The 17,134-nt window shown below is 39.8% G+C and overlaps 1 protein-coding gene across 4 annotated transcripts in view; it reads right to left on the bottom strand.

The window, feature by feature from the left end:
- DIP2C (disco interacting protein 2 homolog C) overlaps window positions 1-17,134 on the bottom strand; it is a 332,048-nt gene that overhangs the window by 29,708 nt on the left and 285,206 nt on the right. For 2 of the 4 annotated variants that reach the window (XM_042801790.1, XM_042801792.1), the window contains 4 exons: window positions 11,140-11,308; window positions 10,019-10,189; window positions 2,457-2,486; window positions 697-758 (listed from right to left, as the gene is read on the bottom strand). In XM_042801790.1, the coding sequence (XP_042657724.1) occupies window positions 697-758; window positions 2,457-2,486; window positions 10,019-10,189; window positions 11,140-11,308 (432 nt within the window). The remainder of the gene's footprint in view (window positions 1-696; window positions 759-2,456; window positions 2,487-10,018; window positions 10,190-11,139; window positions 11,309-17,134) is intronic. The other 2 variants (XM_042801791.1, XM_042801793.1) reach the window with 1 other exon arrangement.

The raw sequence follows: 17,134 nt of genomic DNA, 5'->3' as shown, positions 1-17,134 counted from the left end.
AGGAAAACTTTTTGTTCTGTTAAAATTTTGTAAAGAGACTACCTGCTAGCCTTGACCACAATACTGGAAAAACTCAAGTGGATGTGCATGTCTATTTTCTAAAATTACATCTGAAATCAGTTTTCCCTTGTACCATAACATTTCAGACATCTTAATACCGCTAGTGGTAAATTTTAGTTCTTGTTTTTTGTGTATGTAGCTAATATTAAAGACAGAACTAGAAAATACCTATAGCTACAGAATGTGGTTGCTCACAATGGCTGAAGCCAATATTCCACTCCCTCATAATCTCACATCATTAAGAACTGCAGCAAAATCCCCTTATGGTCTCCCCACTGGCTAACAGCTGCCAACCCAGGAGAAAAACTTCAGTGAAGATAAGAGGCCCAATGGGACTCCATTTCTTAGGGGCCAGCTAGGCTGAACCACCTGAATACAAGTATCACGAAATCCTGAAGGCAATAAAAGCAGGGAATCTTGTTAGTCATTGCAGTGGTGATGTCAGATGCTTCAGTTATATCAACAGTAAACATTAACCCACTACTAAAAATGTCTCTCTGCTCGCTGATAGGAGTTAGCGCAAATTATGAGGATTACAAAGGGTTTCAGGGACTGCGGGGTATGCTGAAGTAGCTTTCTTGCTAGAAACTCTGTTAATTGTGTGTATTAGAAAAAAAAGAAAAAGGTGGTTCCGACCTGTCATGCCTCAGTGCCCTCATATCAACATACACTGTGGTGGGATCTGGTCCAGATGTTCCCTGTAAACAACAACATCAGCTAATCAGAACCTGAAGGCTGGGAGGAGAAAAGAGATTTACCCCCTGAATAACCGAACGTTCATTTCACTGCTAATTATGCTAAACAAATGACAAGTTATATTTAAGCTATTCATTAAACAAAGATCAGCTTTACAGAATCAGAAAGAGCACTGGAAAACATACCTACCATCAGGTACTTGTTACCTCGGGGTTTGGAAAAACATCAAGTGGCCATACTACTTAACCAAACACATGTCAACATAGGTTTGATTTGCTACAAAAGGTCAAGTAATCAGCACGTGGATACATACAAAAAACGTTAAACACATTTTGCCATATAAAGGAACGCGGAAATTGCTGAGGAGACACAGTTTAATGGCAGAAGCACATGGTCAAGAATGTGAAGCATGGTTTACTGAGAGTCTTCCATACATGCAACAGAGAATATACTTGAAGCTAAAGATAGTAAAGGTAGCACGCATGACATGAACCAATGTGGACTGAAGGTCTGTAAGCAATTATTCTGTTCCTTTTCAGTCTTCCACTGCATAATTTAAACCCTTGCTTTATGTCACAATATTTAGTTACTTGAAAAGCAGTAGACTAATTTTAGCTTCCTTTCGTGCAGAGATGATACAGTCTTTTAGGCCTTTCCACCCACAGCTTTGCTGCAGTTTTGTAACCTGCTATGATCTTCCCTTATCCAAAACTTCGAACTCACCGCCACTGAACATCATGTGAATTCTCAATGCTCTAGTCTAGGGCTCTTTTCCCTGCTGCATACCTCATGTCTCTGCTAAGCAGAAAGCTAGAAGAAAAGCACCACTTCATTTTGGAACACCGGAACTTTGGAAAATTTATTTTCAGAGGATAAATTCACCTAAACCTGGTAATCCACAGGTGCTGGAACTCTTTAATGAGTTATTTAGATGTCTGCTACCCAAAACAGCAGGCAACATCAACTCCCAGTGATTTCTGTCCTGTTTGGGATACATTACAGAGTATAGTTCTTCACATCAGGAATGTCTAGGGCTAAATTTTGCATTTTTGCAATGCTGGCTGGTAGTTCCACATTTTGTTGAGCACTAAAAATCAACATGGAGTTCCACAAATACATAATTTTTTTATCTAGGGGAAAAGAGTTACCACTATCAGTTGCTACTTCTGTACAGATACTGATAGTAACCCACCACCAGAGGAGAATAAGAGTAATAGAGCTGCACATGCATGTTAGCCTCTTTAGCTTGTTATACACAATACAAGATACAATATCCTCTCTAGCTATTGACGACACAATTTTCAGTCTACTAGTAAACTCAGCAGTGTAACAGACTAGTGCTGAGTGGAGAAATTATTTGAAACATATGCAATGTTAAAAAAATATAAAACAGAACGAAAAAAAAATTGGGTATCTTTAAAAATAAAACTAAGCCTGAATCAATTTATAAAATAATGGAAACAGTCAAGTTTGAAAATCAAAGACAATCACTATGATATTTGTTATTTTCAGTGTGAATGAAATAGTTACAACAGACAGCTAATATTTGATGAAACCTGCATCCAGATAAAGCTATACTGGACTTGTTTATAATTTCATAGAAGGATCTGAAAATCCCCAAATCTCCAGACTCAATTTCTAGTCTGTCCCACTGTTGGAAGCTGATAGGTGGGTATTGAGGGAACATGAAAATCCCCTACCTGCTCGGCCAGCTTCCCCAGCCTGTGAGGCTATAGCAGCAGGAATAGCAGGGATGAGGGAGAGAAGGAAAGAAGGTAACACAAGACAAAAATAATAATAAAAAAATGGGAATGAAGGGTGGGAGAAAAAAAAAAAAAGAGGAGAATGCAAAAAGCAGGGAGTAAAATAAAAAGAAAAACAATGTCAAATACAGGAATCTTACAAATTAACCATTATACCACTAAAGGTTAAAAAAAGTAAAAAATGAGGTGTCAACATTTTAGTAGAGCAACAGAAGAGACAGCTATAGACTGCTAACCTTGGACAAACAGACTTAAATGGTTTTAGGACACTACAGACAACGTTGTTAGTGGAAAACATGTGTCTAAAATACTGATTTCTTTGTTTGCTTGTTTTCGGTGAAGAAGTCAGTAAACATTATGGCCCTGTGATTTTAATGCACATCTATTGAGACAGGGATTCCAGGTCTGCCATTTCACTACTAAAAGAAGTTTGTAAGTACTGTCATCTGGAAATCAAAAGTAAGCTCTTTTTTTGGAAAAGAAAACACATTAGTGTACAACAGAGAAAGATACTTACACCCTGTTTCATACATATTAACCTGCTCCTACAGTGAAATAGAATCAAGGCTTCATGCACAACCTAATTACTAGAAGACTGTAACTAAATGGACTAACTTCATAGTTCAGTAATTCTTCATTCTTAGTCTATTTGCTATGATAAACAGTGTAATACGTATAAAGAACAGTAAAATTAAAAGCCGATAAAAGCCCATCAGTTCTCCACCACAATCGATAATGCAGCAAAGAGAAACACACAGTGGTGACTAGGCCTAAGCTGCTACTGTCACGTGGAGCATCTAACACCAGATGGCTGCAGTGGGACTTGCCCTATAACTTTTGAAAATGAACAGCTCTGAGAGCACTGGCGTCCCACATCCGTCCCATCAAACTTCTGAATTTCAGCAAAGTTAAAGATGACAGGAAACTGCCACGGCAGCATCATAAAACAGGTTTATTTTGGATGAGGGGGAAGATGAAGCATTTAAAAAAATAGGATGGATCTTCTTATTACCTTGCTGCCCCAAAATATAAATATTACTAATAAACCAGGTTGAACACTGCAGTGTAACTGCAAGAAAGCAGGAGAACTGCTGAAATCCATCAGTTATGTAACTCATTGTAGGTCCAGAGAGGACTTTGAGAGTATCAGAGCCTCAGATGGCTTTTAACTAAGGAAGGACTTGAGAAACAGCAGTTGAAGTTTCAGCACTGATCTTCTGTGCCCAGCTGCAGCTGAGATACTCTGAAACTGTTTCAAAAGAAGCAGTCTTAGCCAAGACCAGAGTGACTGACTCAATTTGTCTGCGCACATTTATTTTGTGAGACAGAGATAGAGAGCATCTGTAACGCTGGTAGCAGGAAAAAAACACGACTTCGGTTGTATCTGATACTTACTAAGGACATGCTAGGTAGTGCTCAGGGAAATAAAATGGGCCAAACATCATTTTCGGTCTGAAAACAGGTGCATCATGAGTCACATCCCTTGGGCTAAATAAATCTATTGCACATGCATAGGCTGCCATCAGTGAACCATCCCTGGTCTGTGCAAATCTCTGTAACACACCAGGCTTTTATTCTCTGGAAAAACATCGCAGGACAAAACTGCACAGAGGACTACCCCAACAAGTCAGCAGTAGGGATGACCATATGCCAGCACTCAGCCTGTACCTAATTTCCACTGAGCCAAAGGCCAACCTGCACACTCTCCCCTACTTCCCTCCTTAGAGTTAAAAACTGGGAATTAGGCAATCAGAAGTCCTAAGAATTCAAAAAGAACTGTTGATTTGGGTTTTGTTTTGTTTTGCTATCTAAGGATGTGGCTTCAATGTTTATTCTGAGTCTACTTCCGTGCCAGTGATGCTCAGAAACAGGATATTTGATGTAGACTTAACAATCTCACGTATGCAAGCACAGCAGCTGGAGCTGCGAGAAGAACTTCATGGCATGACTCATAGTAAAGGTGGGAAAACACAGAATCTGAGGGAACTCACCCAGAACTGTACTACATTGCTAAGTGTGAATCATACCTTTGATAAAGTGCATGGTCTCCTGCTGTACTCTTCACAGAGCTACCCCTTATTACTTTTAATATAGAAGATGCTCAGAAAGTGTGATCTATCACTAAGTGAAAAGAAACATTTACCAACAAAGCTCCCTTTTCTAGACAGTGAGGGAAGGGTTCGTTTTGTTGAACTTCAGCCATCAAAGAAAGTGTGCAGTATAAGGTAGAAAGTATCTCCTGATATGGTGATGAATTCCATCCCAAGACGGGGACCTGAGTCAGGCTGAATGAAGCTCTCTCTTGAAGCATTTTTTTGATTCTACTGACTATAGATGGATATTGGATAATTCACTTAACCTTGTCATCTCACTTAGAGGTGACATAAAGAAGCAAGATGAATCCTGCTCTCCTGCCCTAGCTTGGGCAGATTTGTTAGTACATTTTCAGGGATAACTAAGGAAAATTAACATCTTCTATAATTTTTTCTTCAACTGAAATTGAGTAGCAGGTTGAATAAAATGAAAATATTTATTTCAAGTGTTTAAATGGAAATTAGATAAAATCCTAAGGAATCATCTGTGTTGTTGTAAGAAACAGGCTACTTTTCATATCTATTTTTCTCTCTCTCATGCTAAGATGCTAGTTAATGAGAATTAAAATATGCTGCATGCAATCTTTTCATCTCAGAAATCCCTGGACCATTATCTGTAACTGGACAGCCATAAAAAGTCAGGTATTAATGGAATTTAAGTGCCTAAAGATGGAAAGTATTATTTATTTTCAAAAGCAGACTTCTAAAAATCTAGTCCAAAACGACTACATCAAAAGAAACATAGTAAATGTGCTCTAAATTTGAGAGGAAATGAACACAAATGACATTGCATTAGTCTGTTAGTGATTTTAATCCTGAAATTAAGATTTTTTTGTAGACTGAGGCTCTTTTGTACTAAAGAGATTATCACATTTTCCTGTTTAAAGTAATCTTTAATAAAAGGTCAAATTCTGCTATGAAGTTTTTATACACACACAGAGACTCACACACATACATATATAATTCACCCTTCTCCCCCTGTCCCCTTTCTTCATTTTGGAGGGGGGAAGAAGAGTAAATAAACATAAAACCAAGGATCCCTTCCCCTTGAAACAACTGAGTCTTAAATTTGTCCAAAAAAGTGGAAATGAAGTGAAGAAAGTATCAGAGATCACATTCAAGCTGTGTTAGAGGCAGCCCACAGAGAATAAAGCCCAGATAAGCTTTTTTTGCTGGTAAGGGTCAATAGCTGAATATTGAGATATGTTTGTCAAAGTGATTAGTAGATACATATAATAGTCTGGATCAGTTATCCCTGTTGAAGATGGTGTTCCAAGAACGACACACTGATCTCGTGGATGACACAACTTGGAAGAAAAAAAGCAAAGGCAGACGCTGTTGACTCAAACATCTTTACAAGTATTTTTATGCAGTGCGAAGAATCCAGAAATCATGACCTATTTCTGGAACATATTGGAGACAATGCTAATTTCAGGAACATTGTTGAACAAGTATTAAAATTCATTGTGTTCCTCAGCCCAGAAAACAGAATAGCCCACAAGCTATTCTGGAATATCACTAGCCATAAACTTCCAGACAGTTTGGAAAGAGCATTCAGTCTAATTCAGTATCCAGTCTTTGGCAGTGTCTACTGCCAGATGCTTCAAAGGACGCAATCTTGTATCTTTATATTCTCTATCAAAATTACATGTTTTGTGGTGATGCTTGTAAGTAACATCTTTAGAAATCTTTTAAACCGCTTTAAAACTTGCCAAACTACCCTCATCTTAAATGCTTCAAAAACCATTCCACTTGGAAGGGTAAAGTTACTAAATATAGCCAGTTCTGAAATGGCTTTTCTTCATTCCAGCTACACCACTCTTTAGACAGTGTATGGCTTTTAGTTTGTCCTATCGACTGATACAACATCTTAGTAGAACTCAGTGAAGCCCGACACTAATCTATATGATCAGCCAGGCTGTTAATCACCTCACTCAAGGCTTTCATTCTGTGCTGTTCTTAAATTTATAGTCAGTATAATTAATAATATTCCTTCAGAGAGTTATCCACTTTTACAGTTTGATTCAATAACTCTTTCAAGAATTTCTGTAAAGAACCATCAAAGAGGCAAACTTCAGCTGAGGAGTTAACACAATAAAAAGGCAGATATACACAGTCAAGCAAAAATCCAGCCTAACTCCGTGCTGATTAGGACTTCCAGTTTTTCTGAGTGTATTGAGCTTTCCTGCACATTTGTAGTGGGTTGTCCCAGACAGCAGCTAAGTACCCACCCAGCCGCTCACTCTCTCACCTCCCAGAAAGACAGGGGAGAGCACAAGAAGAGTAAAAGGGAGAAAACCCAGGGTTCAAGATGGAGATGGCTTAATGAGGGAAGGAAAGAGAAAAAAACACCAAGTGATGCAAAAACAATCACTCACCACCTCCTGCAAGCAGAACAATATCCAGCCAGTCTCTGAGCAATGGCTACTTCGGAAGACCAAGCCCCCATTTTTAATGCTGAGCACAACATAATGTGGTAAGGGATATCCCAGGTCAGACTGGGACAGGTTTCCTGACTGTGTCCTCTCCCAGCTTCTTGCTCTCCCCCAGCCTACTCTGTGGGGGTAGCGGGGGGTGGTGTGGTGGAGACAGTGAGAAACAGGGAAAGCCTTGATGCTGTGCAGCACTGTTCAGCAATTGCTAAACAACTGCTGTGCTACCAACACTGTTTCAGTCACAAATCTGAAACACTGCTCCATATGGGCTGCTATGAAAAAAGTTAACTCCATCCCAAGCAGATCCAATACAATATTACTTCCAAGGAAGCATACTTGGGCACTGAACCTGGCTTACTGCTGCTTAGTGTCAGTCCCTGGTTTTATTATTTGCCCTGAACAAATGACTTATCTCATAAGTGAAGCAGCCACCATGAACAGTTCAGAGATCACTGCAAGCCTGAAATGCAGACTTTCATTAGTGGCAAGTAAACTTGGCAGCTAATTTGTCCTTGTTATCTACAGCATCCTTCATGTTTGGTCCCTCCATGGGCTGGAAGCCAAAGAAGTTCAGTTATTTTTCAGAATTAGCTCCACCACAGCTGCAGGCGGGAGCTGACGGGCCCCATCCTGATCTGTCAGGAAAGTCAGAACAGTTGGCCATGAAGGTATGCCACCACTACCCTCCTTCCCCTCTGTAAAAGCCATCCCATGGGCACTTCAAAATGGCTGAAGATACAGGAGCAAATTAGAAAACTATTGTTATCAAGTAACCAGATAAATCCCTTTCTCCTCTTTTTTCCCTTTCTACTGAAGGGAAAGTAGTGTCCTTGCTGCCTCCTTTGCCCCTCCAGCCAAACGTTTAAGTTTGGTTGAGTTGCTGACTGGGAAAGCACACCAACCTGCATCTGCTTACTGGCCTGAAATGATAATGTCCAAATTGTGCTGTCTCAGTTGGGAGTGCCTAAAATTTTCCTAGATATTTTCTGAGTTGTCCTCTCTGCCTTGTCATCACACAGAACTCAGGTATGGAGAAAGAAACAAAAAGGCCTGTATTCTTCCAAAGAAACATTCAGTAGAAGAGATTTCAAAACCACAGCCAGTACTTTTAGTATCAAATCCATGATGGAAATACGGGGGAAGATCCTGATTGAGTTCACAGAAGTTTCAAACATACAAGATGTATTTTTCTCTCAAGACTATTAAGTTCTATTAGGGTCAAACTGTTTTGAAGGGTTCAAGTGCCGCTTTTGAGACTACAGGAGATTTTCTGAAACTTTTATTCCTGGAGAACATTTATGGCAGCAATTACAGAATGCCAAACTAAAGAACTCTACCTCTGGGACACAGAATGACTTTTAACCCTGCTCAGCTTTGCCTTGTCATATGTTTGATAACAATAATTAAAGTCACCCTGAGCTGAAGGGATACTCTGCTGGTAGTCAGATAGAAAGCCAGCAGTACTGGAGATGGGGCATACCTCCTGTGTTCATATTCTGGTAAGAGGCTGAACTACAAGGTCACTTTTATCCAAGGTCTGATGAAAGCCAGGATCCTTTAGTGATGTTCAACAGGGCAAGACACTAAGGCAGGCATAACGCACAGACCTGGTCTGTGCTAAACCTGTAACATGTATTTGTCACATTTTTTGGATAAAGAATAGCAAAAGCTTTATTTGCAGTGTCACTGAGAAGATCTGTTCTGGCTTCCACACCTAAGCAGTTATGCATGTTAAATGCATGAGAAATCCTTTAATGTAAACTAGGGGTAACTGCTGTATTTGAAATGTGGGATGCACCACATAGAGTACAGGCAGGTTCTACCGGGGAGGCAGTGACTTTGAAGAGGTTAGAGACATGGAAGGTGACCAAATGGATATATAATTTCTCAGTCAATGCAGCTGCCAATGCAAATGATTTTTGATTATTTAAAAAGAGCATTAAGTCAGAAATCATATTACATCTGAGTAGGAGATCTGTGGCATTATTACAGGAATAATATGTGAAGTTCTGATACCAGATTTGGAAGGACAGAAAGAGAACAGGAGTCAAAAAATGAGACACAGATCAGGAAAGTGTATCTTACAATTCGTTATCTATTTCTCAAAGACTAAGATGTGTATTGTACCAAAGACTAAGATGTAAGAGTCAAGATAGAAATTAGATTATTTATTTTAGATTAGAAAAAGGTAATAAAATAAAAATTGGTTGAATCTAATGCCAGATAAATTTAAACTAGAAATAAGGCAAAATTAATTAAAAATTGAACACTTTGAAAAAAGCAAGTTAACTTTCATCACTTGAAGTCCTGAAAGATAAAATACTATACTGTAGATTTGCCTAAAACTATTTGCTTGGTGTAGTTATCATTGGGTGAAAACCTAGAAGCTATTCAGAAATTCAGAACAGTTAGCTACAATGCTCCTCTCCTTAAAATCATGACTTAAAGATTCCCAGAGAATGCAAGCTAAATCTTACATTACCCCTGGATACTTTCTTATGATTAGTGGATGAAAACAGAGTGAAAGAGACGTAGCAAAATAATTTTCCATCATAAGCAATAAACTGTGTGCAGAAAGTATCTATCTAGTTAATTAAGTAATGGTTGAAATTATTTTATAAACAGAAGGAATCCATTTTGTAACATACTCGAGTAAGCACTTGGAAACTAGATTTTACATTACATGTCTAAATACTATTTTTGGAATACAGAGTACACATTCTGTCACTACCATGAACTTTTCTGAATTACTGTATTCATGGGCAGAATAAATGCTATGATTGCAACATGAGAGGGATGAATAGCTGACAAAGTACAGAAATGTACTACCTGTATATGCAAGAACATTAAGTAGCACATGCATTTTCTTAATATGTCTACAACCAAGCAGTCAAAGGAAATATAATGAACACTTCTTACCGAAAACCATTTTCTTAAAACAACTTTGAGCATAAGGAGTGAAAAATCTTACCTGCAAACATATTGCCAGGTTAACTCTACAGCCAAGTGATGTGCTGACAGCCCGTGGATGGAGACCAAGGTCTTTAAATAATTTTGAAAATGACTGAGTAAGAGCTATCCGAGGTCGTTCTTCAGCCACTACTACACATGTCCGTACACGTGAAAGGTCCAGTCCCCTTGCCTAAAAAGAAGTTAAAACGTAACAGAGACCAAAATATGGGCAGATTTAATGAAAAACAGTTAGCAATACTTAAGTGTATTATGTAGGTATTATGATTCAAGAGGAATAGCGGAATAGAGGCTAAGGTGCCAGTATAATTTCCATCTTTCCTGGAGGCTGGATGGCCAGATGACAGCTGTAGAAGAACAGGCATACTTGCTTGTCATCTCAACATTAGCATGTAGGAAGACATAGGTATAATAATTCTGAATGGAGGGAATGATATTTCCTTCAGAAAGGCAGTGAATTATAGCAAACAGGAAGAGTGGCTAGCCATGGAAAAACTGATTAGGAAATTATTAAGCAAGGATGGTAAGGACTGGAGACATCATAAATATCAGTATCCCAAGATCTAATTTATTTCAGTTGCATATTAGAAATTCTAGATGATTTCAGAAATGTAACTGCCTACCTGGCTTTTAATTCTGGGAAACAAAAAAAGAAGATACACCCTCCCCTCCCACTATAATGAGGACAATTCAGTTAAAACAAGACAGTACTTCTAAGTATGTGATTATTTAAATAACAAGGGGCCAAAACCAAACTGGTATTTCATATAATCAGGGAATTAATAAAACACAATATACAATATAATACTTCTTAGGCCTCTTGGACATTTACACCTCTGTTTTCCAACACTTGCCTATCAACACAAGCTGCAACATAGATCAGAAAGCTTACATAAATAAAAGCCTTTTATTGATGTTTAAAAGCCTTGTGATCTGAAAGAGAATGACTCATATTCATATACAGCCTTTGGCAAGGAATAACACGGGTTCTGTGGAAGCTGCCCCTCTGCTCTGACGATTTTCTCCTTACTGCAGACATTTAGCACAGCCATTCGTGGCAGGGAAGGCTCTTAAACACCACCGTGCAGATGACAGGTTGTGCAGGACAGCACAATTACTCACCTTCAACGACTCTGTTTGTGAACCGAGTCCCTTAGTACAAAGCTCCATGACCGAATAGGAACAAAAAGTGTCTCTCACTTTGTACTGACTCACAGCTAGAAGCCACAGAGCAGGATTGGTCTCCAGTTCTGAGGGAGGAATCAAAATAGACTGGTGTCCTGAATAAACGCTGTAAAGACACAAGAGTCATTAACGCACGCTAAATGCCTGTGTCTGCAGATGTTTACAAGCTAAGGGGTACTAGAATATAAAGTTTGTCACAGCACTGGAGGAACCATGTAATGTCTTGCAGTGCTCTACAGGTCCAGTAGTTTAACATAAAGTTTAACTGTTTTTTGCTGTACCTCCAGACTCTATGAGGAATCATGAAGAATGCAGGCAAAACATGTTCCTAATATATTAATTTACTCAAAATGCCTGTGGACTTTGCTGTTAGAACTGTACCGAAGAGAGCAAACTAGCTTGGTTATTAATGGTGCTAATAAACAGTATTACAATATCAACAAAAATTATGTGCTGCTGAAAAATAATTAAGATTGAGTAATTACCATTTTAAGACACCTTGATTAAAAGAGTACTTGATTGCTTAATACGGAAATAACCTCTCCCTGCTGACGCAAGCAAGAAGTTTGCAATCATTTTCAAGGGAGTAAATCTGGCATCAATTTAACAATCCTTGTGGCTTCACATTTCTTCTGTGAAAGTTCTGTGAACTTTTAAAACCCAAATATACTACATCTCTTGTTTACTGGGAACTCAGTTAGTATAAGTATTGAGAAAGGACACTTATCAGGGTCCCTGAAGGAAACAATTATGTCAGAACTAATTTGTCTCGTACCCAAGATTCTCCCCAAGGGAAAACAATATTCCCAATTTGATGTCTTTATTTCCCATGGGTCCTATGTTGTTCACTCAACTCTGACAGGCAGATTTACCATCAATTTTACAGTCTCCATACATCTTAATTTGCGATCTGTAGTTATTTCAAATCCAAATGGTCATAGCATAAAACCCCCAAATCACTGAAGTTCTGAGAAAGGACCATAAAGCCCCAGAGATTCATGATGCACGTGAGAGAAGTTAATTTGTGAGTTGAAAACTACCAGATTGGTAAAGTAAAGCTGACATTTTCAAATCCAAGCACCCAAGGTAAGACATGAAATGTAACTTCAATTTCAGGAATATGAGCATCTCTGTAACATGTGACATAAGGAAGAATATACACATCTTTGCAATTCTTGAAGATGGGCTACTCATACAGCTTTTCTCCTTGGTGATTGAATGCCCCCACTCCCCCCAAACCCAGATGGGAGTGCTTTCAAAAGCTGTGCAATTTAGAACAAGGTCTGTGTGACCTGGATGTCTTGGTATGATAAAGACATAAAAGGTGTACAAGTCCAGCCACAATTGACAGTAAAAAATCCCAGTAGTTTAGGTCTCTGCTGGAGTATGAGCCAGAGGATGTCGTGGAATATGTATGAACTACACTTCAAATAATTTCATTTATCATACAGTAAAAATTTTATCTTTGACTGCTTTTCCACATTTATGCTACTCTTGATGATTCATGACCAGTGACTTGCCATGAAGCGATGTGTTCTCGGATACGGTTGACATAATGACCATAGCACAGGCTGGTCAAATGAAGCATTATGCTTTTATGTTGCTTTTATGGAATTAGAATGAAGTATGACTGAACCTTGAGCATGTGTTTCATAAACATGTGAAAAGAGATGTTGGCAAAGTTACCCAAGCCTGAAAGGAGTATGCTCTGAGCTCAAGTGACAGATCAAACCCAGATAGGGGGTAGTAACAGTATTTACTATAAATATTACATCACTCTTTCTTTATCAGCCAATTCTGTTAGGTTTTTCAGAGAAGACCAAGAGGTTTTAGTTCTTTGCAAATTTAAGGTAGGTCCCCACAAACAATGAAGGTGTGTGATCTGTCTGGTAAATACATTCTTAAAAGCAGGAAGCTGTAACCACTTGAGTAAGAACCTGGGACGGGCTCTGATCTGTACAAACATGGTATACAGATATTCAGCATCAAACCTCTCCCCTCACCCCTGAACTGCTCTAGTTGATGCAACCAGTATCAGGAGAAAAAAAATCTGCACAGTAATAAACAAGTTGCAAGGGCGTCAAAAGTGAGAGAATTATTACTCAGGTAAGTGTCACTTATTCAACTGGGCAGAACATCCCTAAACAAAAACAAAACCAAAAGAACAAACTTTATCCCTGTACTGAAAAGTGTCCACACAAACTCCACAGTAATAAGGGTGGGAAAAGCTGCATTGCTTTCAGTAGAACAGAAAATGGATTCCAACCAAGTGCATTTTTTGAGGAAATAGCCCAAAATGGTGGAATTTGGGAATACAAATTTACAGTAAAGACTAATCTTTTACTGCTCAGCCACACTAATCACTGGGGGTGAACTGTTTCCCTCTCTTGATCAACTTATGCTGGACAAGTAAGGAAGATACTTGTGTTTGCTTTTAACCTCTCACCAACAGCCATGCAGCAAAGCATGAGGGTTTGGATGCAAAGTAGCCCCGTCTTCTACAGACTGAGGGAAGCAAACACTCTTATGATCAGACTTCGATTAAAAGAAAATCACTCTGATACAGACAGAAATATATGAAGATGTTGCTAGTACCTTTTCTGAGTTTTCTAAAACTTCAGAAATACTGAGGAGTTCAGAACTACACTGTAAAGCAGGAGGAAATACCTAGCATGAAGGAAACTTTCTGTGGTGCAGAACCTCAGACATGTGCTGCTCTTGTCTACAGTACATAAACCTACAAAAGATGATACTATGCCTGGAAACTTGATGACAGACACAGGCTTTGCCTACTGAGCTGTGGTTTAATAGCCCATGCATATCATCTGATTTGCTAGAACAGTTGGTGGAGCTAGAAGAACTACAAAGACGTATTTCTGGGGTGAATATGCCAGTTCCACAGCTGAAGTGGTTTATGCAGCACCTGGCCACCACGATGTCAGTCATAACTTGGCTCACCTCCCTGAATCAATCTCAGAAACATTATACAGGTTTTGTCAGTCACTCCAAGCAACAAAACATTCCTGGTATCCACATATCCTTGAAAAGTTGCAGACTTTATACTTCCACGTTAACCTCTGAGAAGCTGTATGTCACCAATGTTTTGGTGTAGAGAAGCTGAGAAAAAGAACCTCCTTGTACAGCTGGTTGAAACATTTCTACCACTTCGCTGGTTTCAAATCACTGTGAGATGTTAGAGGGCATTTTCTTAATACAGATGCCAACAACTAAGCAGAAGACTACATGCTTGAACAGACTGCAGTTGTGTAAGGCTGCTTTGGAGATGCTGGATAAAGCTGGATATGGTATCAAACCTATTGGAAGTTCTGTCCATGCTGCCTCCATGTAATTCTAGGTATCGTAGAGATATTTGGTAGGTACATCTAGGTATGGTAGAGTTAATCCTGAAACTGAGGCACTGAACAAATAGACAGTTCCATCTCACCTTGAAACACGATAGTCATCAAGAGATGGTTAAGCTGTCACCATTGCTATTCTCATACTGGAAGCAACAAAACCGTGGTGAACACTGTGGGATCAGGGGGATCAGATGGGATGTTAGGAAAAATTGGGGGTTTAAATATAAATTGTAGAAGCTAAAATTACCATTTTGAAATAGCAACAATATATGATATATTGGAGTAGGCACAAGAATTTAGTTACATAAATACGGGGAAGGAACTGAAGCAAGATTGTTTCTTCCACTGCTGTAGAAATCCGTTGTCACAAACGTAACTCTGTGTCCTGATGTAAGTCTTACCACAGGAGCAGACACAGCGCAGAACTGCAGAGACTATCTGGTAGACCTGGACACCTATTTATCAGTCTCCACTATTTTTAGAAAATGCAAAAGGAGTAGGCAAAAAAGAAGACAAGAAAGGAGAGTGACTACAGAACATCCCTGCATCATCCTGTGACAGTGACTTCTGGGATGCAGACGCAGACTGAAATGCAGTGGTAGCTGAGGTGGTAGATCACCTTTTAGAAATGCTGTCTTCCTTTAGGGGACTGCAAAGCAGTCTGGGGCAAAAAAAAAAAAAAAAAGTATTCATGTCGTGAGAAAAGCCTTAGATTTTTGCAGTAAGTGAAGAGCCTTGTCTGCTTGCATTAAGCAAGGGCTGCCCAAGGACAGAAATACTCCAGTTAAAGGCACCAGGATGTATTTTGGTATGACGGTGACATCTGATCACAGCACTGGTTCCACTGCCTGGCAGGCTGTTTTGGCAGCATACGGAGATGCCTGGAAGGACATCTTGGTACTTAACTGTTGCACTGAATCAACGATTTACCCCATGTTGTGTTGAGGCAGATTAACAATAAAGTCTGAGGTTTTATTACAGTTCCAGAAATTTCAGCAGGGCAATAAATGCTGACAAACGGGAACTGCAATTTGCAATTGCATTCTGGCAGGCTACTGACCCACTGCTGCCCTTACTTCTGGGGTTGTTCTCAGGTGATATGAGCTGCTTTCTCACTTAACTGCAGGAGGCAGGTAGGTACTGCTGAGTCTTGCATGTATATGCATTTAGTTTCTGCGTTTCTATAGATGTCATTTGGCATTTGGTGATGAGGTACAGGTATGGGAACTGGGCATTTGGTAGAGCCCAAAATAACTGAGTTGCCACGCCCATAATTCAAAGTCCGTGGAAAGAGTATGCATGTTGAGGGAACCTGAACAGTACTGAGCAAAAGCCTTCACTATCATCAGGACCAGAGCTAGTAGGAAGGACAGTACAGGCCACAGAAGAGTGCTTGGCCATATGTCTGACCTAGGCTTCATAGGACTTGGGCCAAAATTAAAATCCACAGGTCTCCTGGAGACCCCTTGTGTGTACAAAAGAAGGGGCTTTTGGAGAACAAGTAAAGGACCTCACACCACCTGCAGAGTCCAAAGATGCCCAGCTGGCACACAGTGCAGTAACAGCATGACTGCACATGGTAAGCAGGTAAGCAATCAGTAGTGGAGAGAGAGATATATCACAAAGAGGTTTAACTAATGTACAGCAAAAGGAATCATTGTGCAAGGTACACGGATTTTCCCAGGAAGGAAAAGATCTTACCCATAAATCTTGATAAGCTTCTGGTGCTGAGAATTGGTCCAGTCTTTACAACTTCTACATCAGAGTACTGGGAGGTGGTGAGAGCAGTGCCATAACCCAGCACTTTGCTTTAACTCAAGCTCTGGTGTCGGTACCACAAACAAATACCTGTTAAGTCTTTGGTTAACAATGAAATGCTGGCATTTGTTCCTGTAGTGCCTGCACCACCTGCTGGGACAGTGCTGTCTGCCCAGAGCGAGAGCCAGAGGCGAACATGAACTTCTTGTTACTGGGATGTCTTCAAAAGGCTTTAACCTCCCACTTTCAGTGATGTGTTTCAGCAATCTCTGAGCTTCATAAGGGAAGCTTTCTAACATGGCTCCAGGTTGTTCCTGGGCACTTCTGAACTGATGTGTAATTTCTCATTGAGAAGCATGTTGCTGACTGCTCCTGAGCACAAACACACCACCCAGCAGCACCAGGAGTGGGAATCACACACTTGGTGGAACCTGGAGTGCTCTGGGCCGTTTCAACACAAAGTCCCTTTATTTAAAAACTTAAAGCAGGTGAGTAAGTTTTAAAAATTTGGCCACTGTCTCTATTTTGTATTGAAGAAAAAAGAGGGATGGCCATCTTGCCCTGCATAAAGAACAGCCTGAGGTTAACCGGAGGATGCAGCTGGTAGTGTCATTTCTGTTGGCACTGGCATTAGAGACATCCTAGGGCGGGCAGAGGCTCAGAGGCTCAGTTCATGACAGCACCGTCTGTATTTGTAAGTCATTGCTTAGACTTGAGAACTACTCAGGTGGTGCCTTAGCACCCCCAATCCTGCCCCAGATACTTCCCCAGGTATGGGCAGGTCTACGGTGCAGTTAGTCTGCCAACACATTGCA

This window comes from Tyto alba, unplaced genomic scaffold (genome assembly GCF_018691265.1).
Source record: "Tyto alba isolate M040663 unplaced genomic scaffold, T.alba_DEE_v4.0 Super-Scaffold_38, whole genome shotgun sequence".
In the NCBI taxonomy this organism is placed as follows: domain Eukaryota; kingdom Metazoa; phylum Chordata; class Aves; order Strigiformes; family Tytonidae; genus Tyto; species Tyto alba.
This window is presented reverse-complemented; position numbering and strand designations above follow the sequence as displayed.